The sequence below is a fragment of the Tachysurus fulvidraco genome, chromosome 7 (genome assembly GCF_022655615.1).
Source record: "Tachysurus fulvidraco isolate hzauxx_2018 chromosome 7, HZAU_PFXX_2.0, whole genome shotgun sequence".
Classification (NCBI taxonomy): domain Eukaryota; kingdom Metazoa; phylum Chordata; class Actinopteri; order Siluriformes; family Bagridae; genus Tachysurus; species Tachysurus fulvidraco.
In genome coordinates this window covers 275468-287503 of record NC_062524.1, presented here as the reverse complement: position 1 = coordinate 287503, position 12036 = coordinate 275468, and the positions used below count along the sequence as shown (strand labels likewise).

The following is a 12036-nucleotide window of genomic DNA, read 5'->3' as shown; positions in this document are numbered from 1 at the left end:
GGACTTGTATGTCTTCCATTTCCTAATAATTGCTCCCACAGTTGATTTCTTCACACCAAGTTGCTTACCTATTGCAGATTCAGTCTTCCCAGCCTAGTGCAGGTCTACAATTTTGTTTCTGGTGTTCTTTGACAGCTCTTTGTTCTTGGCCATAGTGGAGTTTTGAGTCTGACTCAGGTTGTGGACAGGTGTCTTTTATACTGATAATGAGTTCAAACAGGTGCCGTTAATACAGGTAACAAGTGGAGGACAGAGGAGACTCTTAAAGAAGTAGTTACAGGTCTGTGAGAGCCAGAAATCTTGCTTTTTTGTAGGTGACCAAATACTTATTTTACAGAGGAATTTACCAATTAATTCATTAAAATCCTACAATGTGATTTCCTGGATTCTTTCCCCCATTCTGTCTCTCATAGTTGAAGTGTACCTATGATGAAAATTACAGGCCTCTCTCATCTTTTTAAGTGGGAGAACTTGCAGAATTGGTGTACATACAGGGTACGACATGCAATGAAATGCTTTGACTTTGGTTCTGGATTGCCCCCGTTTGGACTTATTAGCTAGCCAGTAAATATTTGTATATAGTATTATTAGGGAGGTAAGGAGGCCGACTCCATTTTTGTTTAAACCTTTTATTGATTGTGTTTTTAGGGAAGTAATTGTGTTTTCTTTTCGTTTGCAAAGTAGGGAGTTTAAAGGCTACAAGAATGAGTTGTTTCTGATTATTTTGGCCTTGGCCAGTTGTAATGTGAAATTTGTTTTTCTAATTAAAAATATTGTTCATTCAGTTAACTCTGTTTCCTGTCATGTTGCACCTTCACCCCTAGACCGGGCGTAACGTACATAAACCAACAATTTAAAACCAAAATACTACTGAGCCAATTATGGAATTGTTTTGCTTAGCCTACCTACTACTTACGATTAATATTGATTACTAAGATATTGCCAGGTTTATTCTGGCTTCCAGGTCAACCAATCAGGTTAGGTGGGAAGAGTGTGTTCACCATTATATCTTTTAAAGTTTGACTGTATTAAAAGTTTAACAATGTTCCTTTACACAAAGCAACTTGCCCACATGGTTATGATTTCTTTCCTCTCTCTCTCTTATCTTTGCGTGTGATGTCACACTGTTCTTACTGACTTCATTTATTCAGTCAGATTCATGCATGTCATGGAAAAATAAGATCTAAACTCAATGTTTTTCTATTATTTTGTTATTCTAAAAATATTTTTGTATTTGCAAAAGACCATTTACAAATCTTTTAGCGTCTCTGCTTGATATTGATTTTGTTTCACATACCATTCTAATTTTAATTTATAATTAAAACACTATACAAAGGGGATTTTTTTTTACCTCACTGCTTTTTCATTAAGGAGTTGAAATGTGTTTGGCTCTTTAATTAGCAGCTTCATAATTCTAGTCCTTTTGTTGGAATGTGTTGTGTGTTTATTGTGTAATTTAATGTAAATTATACACCAATTTTTAATAGTAAAAGTGATATAAATTTTAAACCCTTAAGAAGCTATTTCTATGCTCGTTCTCTTCCTTTCTCTGCTGCCATGTTCTACACTTTGCCTGTAAGCACCCCCACCCCCGGGCTCCAATCTCTATCTCTCTTGCCCCCCCCCCCCCCAACACACACACACACACACACACACACAAACAAGCTAATATGCAACAGACGTATCAGGTGAGAGGGGAAAGAATTTACAATAAATCGAAAATTAAATATAAAAAAAGAGCAGACCAACCAAGAGACGTGAGAGAGTAAAAAGACAAAGGAGAAACAGAAAAGAGGAAAGAAGAGGGAGAAAAAGAGGTGATTACTAAGAGAAAAACACTGGGAGAATGGGGAGGTGTCTGGGACAAAAGGAGGGAGGGCACAGAGAGTGAGGTGTGCTCATTTGCTCATGATAGAAAAAGAGGGAGGGAGAGGGTGAGTACATGTGAGTGTGCCGTCATTCGTTTTTGAGCAGTGAGCAAGAACACAGCATCTCCGGATGGAGGAATCGAATCCTGAGTGAAGAGAAGAAATAAAGCGAGAGAGCAAGTCAACAGAGAAAACACATACCTATAACGATATATCTATAACACAGTATACATATATCACTATACAGTATGCCTGTTTTCCACAAGCACCGGGTAAGAGAGTGTGTGCGTGCGTGCGTGCGTGCGTGCGTGCGTGTGTGTGTGTGTGTGTGTGTGTGTGTGTGTGTGTGCGCGTGTAAGAGAGAGAGAGGGAGAGGGAGAGAGAGGGAGGGAGAGAAAAGCAGATTTATAGGTGCCTCTTTACTCAACAACAAGCCACAACACACACACACACACACACACGAAAATGTGACACTCATCAGATGAACACTGTAGCCTACTGTGTGCACATGTAAAATGAGTGTGTGGTGTAGTGTTTGTGTTGGTTGGGGAGGGGGTGGGGATGTGGATGACTAACATAAACCTATACACAATAACTCACCGGTTAAGTGTTTTCCTTTATTATTCTATGTGTTTAAAATGAATAAGATGTAGCCCAAATATCATTTACAGCACAGACACACTGTGTGGAAGCTGCAATCAACAAACACACACACACGCATATTTTTGATTGCGTATTTGTTGTGTTTATTTTACTGCTACTTCTATAAATTGAATTCAATACATTGGCCATTCTGGTATTCAAGTAATCCTAATGACACACACACATTCAGTGCTTATTTAATGTCATGTGTATCTGTTTTATTGTTATTTGTATACACAATCTTTTGCTTTTTTCTGTTTGTATTTCTTCATGATACAGTTAAAGCATGTAAAATGAAATATTTGTATTTTCTCTTACTGATAAATTTCAAACTGGTTACTTAGATATCTCAAGTTCTCAACACTTCACAAGAGAGACACATTGGTTCGGGGGTCATTGCCACAGATGAACCTTAGTTAGTGGGCCACTGATGTAATGGGTCAGGTTCTGATAATGCCATGAAGATGACCTGTTTTCAGGTCTCTAATTCGAGATTCAGGTTGTGGACATGCTGGCATGATTAAAGTCAGTTGATTTGATGATCTGGAATTTCAGCATGATCTAGAACTGACTGAAGAGCTGGATATCTGAGAATCTGCAGGAAAACATTCTAAGAGGGACCCACACACAATCCATCAACATTGTCATCATTGACCTGTTGTTACTTAAGTCAAGTATGGTTATTCTCCATATGGTTAACTATTGATGGTTCTTCAGGTGGTAATACAGGCTATTCCAAAACCCACATTTTCTGGAGCATTTTATAATGGTATGAATTATGGTTCGGTGGATGGGAAGCCCTTTTTAGGTTTGTATGAAGTAGCCGACTTTTCTCTGCGGCATAGAAGAGATAAGGTTCATGTAATGTCTCTCCCTGTTGGATGAAATTCAGTTTGAGGCAACATCGTTCCAGTTGTTGAAATTAAATTTCCTCAGGCTATATTTGAAGTTGACTTAGAAGCACTTTTTGACCACCATGACATTGCTGTCCTTCCATCAACTGTACATTCAGAACCTCCTTAAGGATACATGTATAAGGCATCTGGCTAATGATGGCCAGACCATCTAATTTGGTGCTGCACTATAATATGTTCTTTTAATGTATTCACTGTCAGAGTCTCCCAGACTTTAAGGATAAAGGCATGTATATGGCACAGAAACACTGATCTATCTGCATTAATTATCTTTAAGTGGACAAACAGCTTTGCTGTATTTTTATACAGATAATGGGATCTTGATAATTGTACAGTAAGTAGCTGTAGATTGGGGCATCTGGCAAATGCTAAATTATATAAGTGTAAATCTCACGGGTCTGTGGGGGGCATATGGTTGATAATATCCTGTTTCGGTACTTTAAAGAATAAAAAAAGTCCTTTTTTTTTCTTGAGCTGTTTCTGTCCGTCCTTTTGAGAATAAGGGATTTAGGGTATTGTAATTCAGGGTGTTGTAATATAAATTGCCTTGGTGGTGTTGAAAAAACCTTATGTTACCAGGGTATGCTAATCTTTGGAATACCAAGGCTAGGTTTTAGCCAATCAATTTTCTCCTATTTATAATTATTTTGAAATATAAATCTACTTGTAATGACTGACACACTGCATAGGATGTTGCAGCTTCTCCAATCTCCAGGACAGCCTCTACTAGAGATATACTGGGTACTGACTACTGGACAATGAGCCTGGGGCAGACCAAGAGCTCACTGGAGATGCTGAAAAACACAGCTGGCATGACATCCCAGACTCCTCCACATCTGGAAACATTTCAAACTATCTCAAACCACATCTGTGAAGATCTGAGACTCCTCCAGTGGTCATGGAATCTGTGGCAAAACCCCATATGCCCATGAACCCCCACATTTACAAAGAAAAAACAAACATTTAACATTGTGAACACTAATAAGTAGGAAATTTTATAAGTGGAACAAATAGTTTTCAATTATCCTGGAACTAATAAAGTGTCTCACTCTCTCTGTGTGTCTCATTCTCTGTTTGTCTGTCCTTCTCTTTCTCCAGTTCTGACTCTAGGATACCCTCCAGTGTGCTGTCCTTTTTTGTCTCGCCTCACTTGTGGTGATGTGATCATGTAATGAATAAGAAGACTCCATTTTTTTCTGCCGTGATTGAGACATTTGACTTGATCTCTTGTGCAATCAATCGCTTGCTTTTCCTGTGTTTTAAAAGCCTGCCCACTTATTGTGGGTGAGGACGTTTCTTTTAGAAGATGAGCACGACTCTCTGTATCAGTTTAAATTTCATCCTGCTTGTAGTTGTCACATCATCTGAATCAGCTAATCAGACTGAAGTGGCTGTGACAATGGAGGAAGAAGGGGAGGGGTCATCGGGCAACCGTTGCTGGGGTTATTATGATGTGATGGGTCAGTGGGACCCACCATTTAACTGCAACGCTGGCACTTACCAGTTCTGCTGCGGCTCATGCTACTATCGCTTCTGTTGCCAGTTCAAAGGTCATAGCCTAGAACAGACAAGTTGCTCTAATTATGACACACCTGCCTGGGCCAATACAGGAAAACCTGCCAGTGGAAATGATGCCAACAATGCTAATGCCAATGCCATTACTAACACTAGCAATGTGCCCAAGCCAGACCACACGCACATGATTGTATATGTGATATGCGGTGTGGTGGCCATCATGATGCTTGGAGGAATCTTTGCAAAATTGGGTCTGGAGAGGAGCCGTGGAAGAGCTGGAGATACTGGCAACACCAGGTAAGATTGTACTGTGGTACAAATAGTACTTATAGGTTTAGAAACATCTGTATGTGGACAAAGCTATTGTTAATTTAGCTCTTGACCACAGTACAGTGAAGTTGAAAAAAAAAATCACTAAAATTGTAAATTGGGGGTATTTATATCCAAATTGGGTAAATTGTCTAGGATTTAACATACTTTTTATATTTCTTCTTCATCAGCATAACAGTAGAAGCTAATGCCATGATTATAAATAATTGTGACTAGAGGTAGTATATACAAAGAAAAATTCAGGACCTAAAGCTTAACCTTGCATAACATCGAACTGTACCTTGGAATGCTTAGAGAATCAAAAAAATTTCCTTGAATTCTCAGCAGCGTTTGAATAGTTAACTGAAGGACTCTTAAAAGTCCACTCTTAAAAGTCTATAAATTTGTGGTGCAGTATGGTTTGCATTCTACCTGAAAGCTTATTCATATGTGACATGGCGGAGAACGACATCTGTTCAATGCAGACTCTCCACTGATGTTCCACAGGGTCTAGTACTCAGTCCTCTTCTGTTCTATCCCCACATGGGTTTTTATACAACTACTATGCAGAGGATGGTCAACTCATTTTCTCCTTCCATCCCTCACCTTTTCTATAGAGGAGTTCTGTATTTGTTTGTTTATTTATTTTACCCTTCGCATGAAAGCCAAGGTCAATGCCACCCTTGTATATAATATATACATTTTTACACAATCAATAATTAATATGATCGTTAAATGATTATATATTTTACACTACAACATTCTTCAGCATACTCTAACGTGTGTTTGCCCCGCCCAATCCTTAGCCTGTTATGACCTGCACACCGGTACGTTATATTTCATTAGTTACCTCCCCTATTTATACCTGTTGTCTTATGTGTGGGTTTTTTTTGTTTGTTTTATTTCTTGTAGTTGTGTGCTTTTTGTTACTGGGTTTTGTTTTCTGTTCCCTGACTGACAGGATTTACCCAAGGGGCTTGAAGGAAGGTTTAGTATGCATGACAGATGTTGATAGAAATTGGAGTGAAGCTGCTTTATCTTTTAATGCTTAACTCTATGCTGTTGATTCTGGTAGGTGGTAATGTGATAATGTTGCTTGTAATGTGGCTTCATACCAGATATTGGAGGAGATCTTATTAGAAGATATTGGGGATCTGCTGGAGTATGTATTTACAAGCAATGAACAGTGCTATAGTATGAAAGTCAATGAGTATAGTGTAGGGGTCGGCAACCTTAAACACCCAAAGTGCCATTTGGACCCGTTTCCCACAGAAAAAAAAAACACAGGGAGCCACAAAACCCTTCTGACATCTAAAATGAAGATAACACTGCATATATCGTTTTTTACTTTTATGGAAAGTGTAGAAAAAACTGTAGTGTGTTGCATTTATGAAATCAATGAACTGCTACTGAGTAAATGAAATTTTATTTCTGCAGGCAAACAAAAATATTTTGAACAGTTTGAACTAACCTTAAGTAAAAAGACGCTGGGTTGAAGGTTACTTTCAAATAAAATGTTCAATGTCTAATTGAGTCTTCGGCTCTCAAGTTTTAAAGACAGGCAAGTGTGACATCTCCAACCCCCCCCCCCCCCCCCAATTTTTTTCATTGGTTGTTGTGTTAAATCTTTCCCAGATAGTGCTATTTTCTGATTGGCTATTGTGTAGCTTCTTTTTTGATTGGCTGATAAGTTTCAGGCTCGACTAATAACTGAGACTCGCATGATTCCTGCCTGGTTCCATAGAGACAGCAGTGCGGACTGATACATTTTGGGCGCTGCGGCTTATTAAATATATAAATAGTCAGTTTTTCTGCGTGAGACATACGATGTGTGATGGGAGAGCGTGAGAAAAGACCAAACTGTCGCTATCAATGCGTGACAATTGACAGCCTGCATGAAACCAAAACTGCGTCAGCTTCTGTGTGTCGGATTTTACAAGTCGGCAGTTATAACGCATATTTTGAGTGACACAAAAATTAAACACGGTTTATTTTAATGTTACAAGAGCATCATGATCTTAGATTTTAGAATTACATTTTTTAACTAACAAACTAAAATAAAATAAATTTAAATTAAATATTTATTTTCCAAATCTACATGGAGCCGCAGCAGAGGGATGAAAGAGCCACTTGCGGCTCCGGAGCCTCGGGTTGCGACCCCTGGTATAGTGAGAAGATGCTGTGTGATGGATCAGAAATGATCTATTGAATATATGCAATTGTGGACAGTCTGATCATGTTACACGTCTCCTATCATAATGCTTGCAAAGTTTAAGAGACACGCTCTCTCTTTCTCTCCCTTTTAACTTCTAAGGGTTAGCAATAAGAAATCTATCACAATGATGCAAAATGATGGCACTTTTAAATTTAAAGGGGAGGAAATACCAACAGATGGAGTAAATAAAGAATGGAAAAAATAATATATGTGTTTCCGGTTTACCAGATATATTTTTTTTTTCTGCATTTTTGAGAATGGAATTAAAATGATTACAAAAAATTAACATTTATTTGTTATTTAAATACATATAATATTTATTTTTATTTTAACATTTGGACAGAAAATAAATTGTTTTAACAATGTGGAAATTTGCTATGACATATTTTAGGCAGTGTGTTCATAAACAGCACACACACACACACACACACACACACACACACACACACACACACACACACACACTTAAACTGGACTGGAGCTTATAAGATTATTATTATTATTATTATTATTATTATTATTATTATTATTATTATTGTTATTATTATTATTATTATTATTATTATTATTATTATTATTATTATCATTATTATTATTTAAAGCAGAGTCCATAAAGCACTGCATGTACAAGGCATGTTTCAGTAAATGGGGGCATTTCATCATCTGCATGTTTTATTATAACTGTACTTCACAACTGTTCAGATGAGTTTAGCTGCTTGTTTCACTTCAGCGTGCTGACACACACACACACACACACACACACACACACACACACACACACTAAAATACTGAGCATGAAATTGTTCATCACAAGACAGAATGCTGGTCTGTTTGGACAATAGATGAAAGATGATACATGATACAGAATGTGACACTGGATTTCCATGGAGACAAATAGTCATCACCCCCCCCACACACACACACACACACACACACACACACCATATGGCAGTCACGATGTTTAAAGTAATATAAGTTATTAAAAATATATTCTTGAAGTGAAGAAATAAAAAGAAAAAAAACCCTCAATAAGCAGCGCTGATGTTACAGCAATGCGAAACTCTTCTGATGATCAGCCAGACTCTGTACATTAGAGCAGCAAATAAAGTAAGATATTTTTACATAATCAGTTGGACTGCCAATGCAGGCAGGTGAGATTTGACCATTAAGCTGATGATGAAGTCAGGTTTACAGTCTTCAGTTCACTCAGAGTAAAACTGCACTGTACTTATTGTCCAACATAAAAAGTATATTATAATAAATAAGCAGACGGATGTGAACAGTTTAACTGTTAATAAAGTGTCTAATTCCATGTAACCTTTTTAATTGTGTACATTGTTTTAGTTTCCATGTATTTATTGCTGTAGTGACAAAATTATGATGTCTATTTTTCCAAGTTGCAATAAAGTGCCATTAAAGTGTACATTAATGATTCTTTGTGTTATAAATCTTCTCTCTTTAGAACACTGACAGAGCAGCTGAAGCTGCCCGGTGAGACAGAGTGCGTGGTTCGAGGGACAGGACATCAGCGAACGAATGAAATCTCTGGACACCTGATCAGAACTAATAATGGTGAGCAAACACAACAAACATATCTCTTGCAGAGATGCAATTTACTGTCACATTAAAATGACACTCCAACATTAAATAATTAAATAATGTTTCTGTGATCAAACATTGGCCGGGGTCTAAGTTCTAGTCTAAGTGCAAATCCAGCCTCCTTTAGTTGGACTCGCTCCCTACATGTCTGTTCTTTTTACTTAGTTTCCCACTTTCACTGTTTACATTTTACAGAAGAAAAGAACATGACTATTTTTCACTCACAAACATGTTTTCAGATGTTCCCTAAAATAACAATAAATCATTTGTAGAAATTTTACAGTGTTTTACAATTTTTTTACAGTGTGCTTTCATTTGGACTGGTATCATGTCTTGTGTAATTTAAGTAAACAATTATTTGAGCATGGATGGATGTAGAGATGGATGGACAGCTAGATCGGCAGATGGAAATTCTATAACGATAGAGCAGATATAATTATTTAAAATGTAAGAAAATATCTGGAAGCATAATGCTTCACACGTACAACCCTTCTAATGTTCAAACCAAATCTATACCGTGTGCATTAATATGTGAGACAACATCTCAGATCCATGGTCTGATTCCTCTTGAACATTCAAGTTGCTTCATATGGGACTAAACACAGTCAAATATTGGAACCAATTAAAAACAAAACAACAACATAAAAAACTAACCTATGAGACACTAAAGTTTATTATAACAGTCAAAATATCAGTTTTGGTTTGCAAATAATTTAAAATGAATGAATTCTTTATAGGAGAGAATCCCTGTAATCACCATGGTGTTGTAGAGGAAGTGGCTTAGTGAAGTGCTGGGGCTTATTAAAATATAATTTACTAATGCTAAGCCAAAACCTACTGAGATCTCACAGTATCCATCTGTAAGAGCACACACACACACACACACACACACACACACACACACACACACACACACACACACACACACATAAACAAATTCTAGCATACGCCCTTGTCTGAAGTGACTTACAGAAATGATTTGTAGCCTTTATTAAAAACACATCCTCATGCTTCCTGCAATCAGGGTTTTTAATCAGGGGTTTGATAACCGCTAGTTTAAAACTAGGCACGTAGACATAGATAAGGAAATAATTTATTCTAGACATATAAATGTAAGAGACTTCTAACATTATCTGTTTAAAGAAACATGTATGTCAGATTTTGTACACAAGGTGATGATGTTGAGGAAGATCTTTGAGATAAAGGACTAGGTTTGAGCTACATTATTATTATAGCCCATATTTTACTGCAGCTGCTGAAGCAGTCACATGCTTTACACGAGGGAGACTTGCATGAGTGAACAATATGATTCAGTACATGGAAGTGAATGAAAACTATTGAATCATTTGAAATTTGTTTGTTCACAAACAAAACCACTACTGTGAGGTTTCACTGTCTGCTGAGCATTACAACAGTTAATTCCCTTTGGGGGGATTTTATCCAAACATAAAATATGTTAATTATCCCATTTAAAATTTCCTTTACTTACAGAACGTATAACAGCCAGAGACCACTATAGGAGTTTCAATCTGATGGACAACACATATCGCCAGTCATCACCTACGACTTTCCAGCCCATTGCTTTCCATTCCAAAGAAAAACCATTCCTCTTTCCACCAGAGATCCATGCTCCTGTCTCAAACACCATAACACCTCCCCAGATACCCAAGTCCAAGATCTCTATGACCAACGATCATCCACTGACCTCCAACTCAGCCTTTCAAACGTGGGAACCAAGTAAAAGTCCTGCTAAGTTTCATTTCTCTCTCACTGGCCAACAACAGCTCTCCATGTCCCAGCCCAACAGCCGAGGTCATGACTACATAAACAAACTCCAGTTTAGAACAGAGACCCTGCCGGAACTGGTCTATCAGCCAGTAGGTTACGGACGTTCCCCTCAGGTTCTTCCCAAACACAAGGGGCTTCACACAAACAGCAAGACAGAAGTGACTGTATGAAAGAGAAAGAGCAGGGCATAGAGGGAGAGGAGGGAGATGTGGAGGAAAATCAACACTAACAATAGGAGCATAGTAGCTTGGAAAAGGAATAGGAGTTTAAAAAGCTGTAATTAAAAAAAAGAGCCCCAGATATGCAGAGAAAGTAATTTATATTCTGGTAAACATTTGTGGCATTTCCTGTTATTAAAACATTATATACCAAACAGGATAGATCTTGAGTCAGCAGTGAGTCTCTGTGAAATCTGGACTTTCCTTTTTACTCAATTTTCCCCTCTGTCACTCAGTTGTCTGATCCAGTAAATGAAATGTGGTAAGCATTATGACCACAGTAGCAATGCATCTCAATGTCTCCAAGTTCCTCACACATGACTGGACCTGTGCTGTTAACTCTCATTAACCTCCAACTAACACTGACAGAGGAATCATAAAAGTAGTTCTGGAGTTATGGCTAACACCAGACTGAGGCTAGCAAGTGCCATTTTAGCACCGAGGTGTAAAGCACTTTCATAGATTGAGTTCACACAACTAACAAAATCTATACTCGTAATTCAGGTACGGCTGATTTAAAGGCTTTGTTTTATCATCATGATTGATGATGTTGGGATTAGTTGTGTGAGATTGCTCTATATTTGATAGATTTGGTTTAGCAGTGTAAAAAGTAATTGAGAGCAAAATGAGGCGGTGCTGGGATTTGGGATTTATTAAAATCTTGATTGGGTAATATTTGATTGACAGCATTTAAATGAGACTGCTGCAGTTAACAAAATCAGTCACAACAGCGCCCCCCCCCCCCCCCCCAAAAAAAAAAAATGTAACATTTTAAAACATAATCTAGAAAAGTTCTAGTTCACCACATTTAGTGTTAGTACATTTCAGGACTCACTAGTGAAGGTCACAGATAGAACGTATATCAGATGTCAGAGCATTGTTAGGAACAGCCTTCACCTGAGGGAAGCACTAATCTCTTAAGAATCAGGAGACTCTGCTTTTCTGTTTGAGAGAAACAGCCAGCTTTG

At 37.7% G+C, this 12036-nt stretch overlaps 2 protein-coding genes across 3 annotated transcripts in view; both read left to right on the top strand.

Moving 5' to 3' along the window:
• LOC113653753 (interferon-induced very large GTPase 1-like) overlaps positions 1 to 12036 on the top strand; it is an 859689-nt gene that overhangs the window by 596638 nt on the left and 251015 nt on the right. The window lies entirely within an intron of this gene.
• LOC113664068 (protein shisa-8-like) overlaps positions 1920 to 12036 on the top strand; it is a 12782-nt gene continuing 2665 nt past the window's right edge. Inside the window, exons 1-4 of the mRNA XM_027179669.2 lie at positions 1920 to 2140; positions 4523 to 5236; positions 8926 to 9035; positions 10554 to 12036. The exon at positions 10554 to 12036 is cut by the window's right edge and continues 2665 nt beyond it. Of these exons, the coding sequence (XP_027035470.1) occupies positions 4731 to 5236; positions 8926 to 9035; positions 10554 to 11020 (1083 nt within the window). The 5' untranslated portion in view covers positions 1920 to 2140; positions 4523 to 4730 and the 3' untranslated portion in view covers positions 11021 to 12036. The remainder of the gene's footprint in view (positions 2141 to 4522; positions 5237 to 8925; positions 9036 to 10553) is intronic.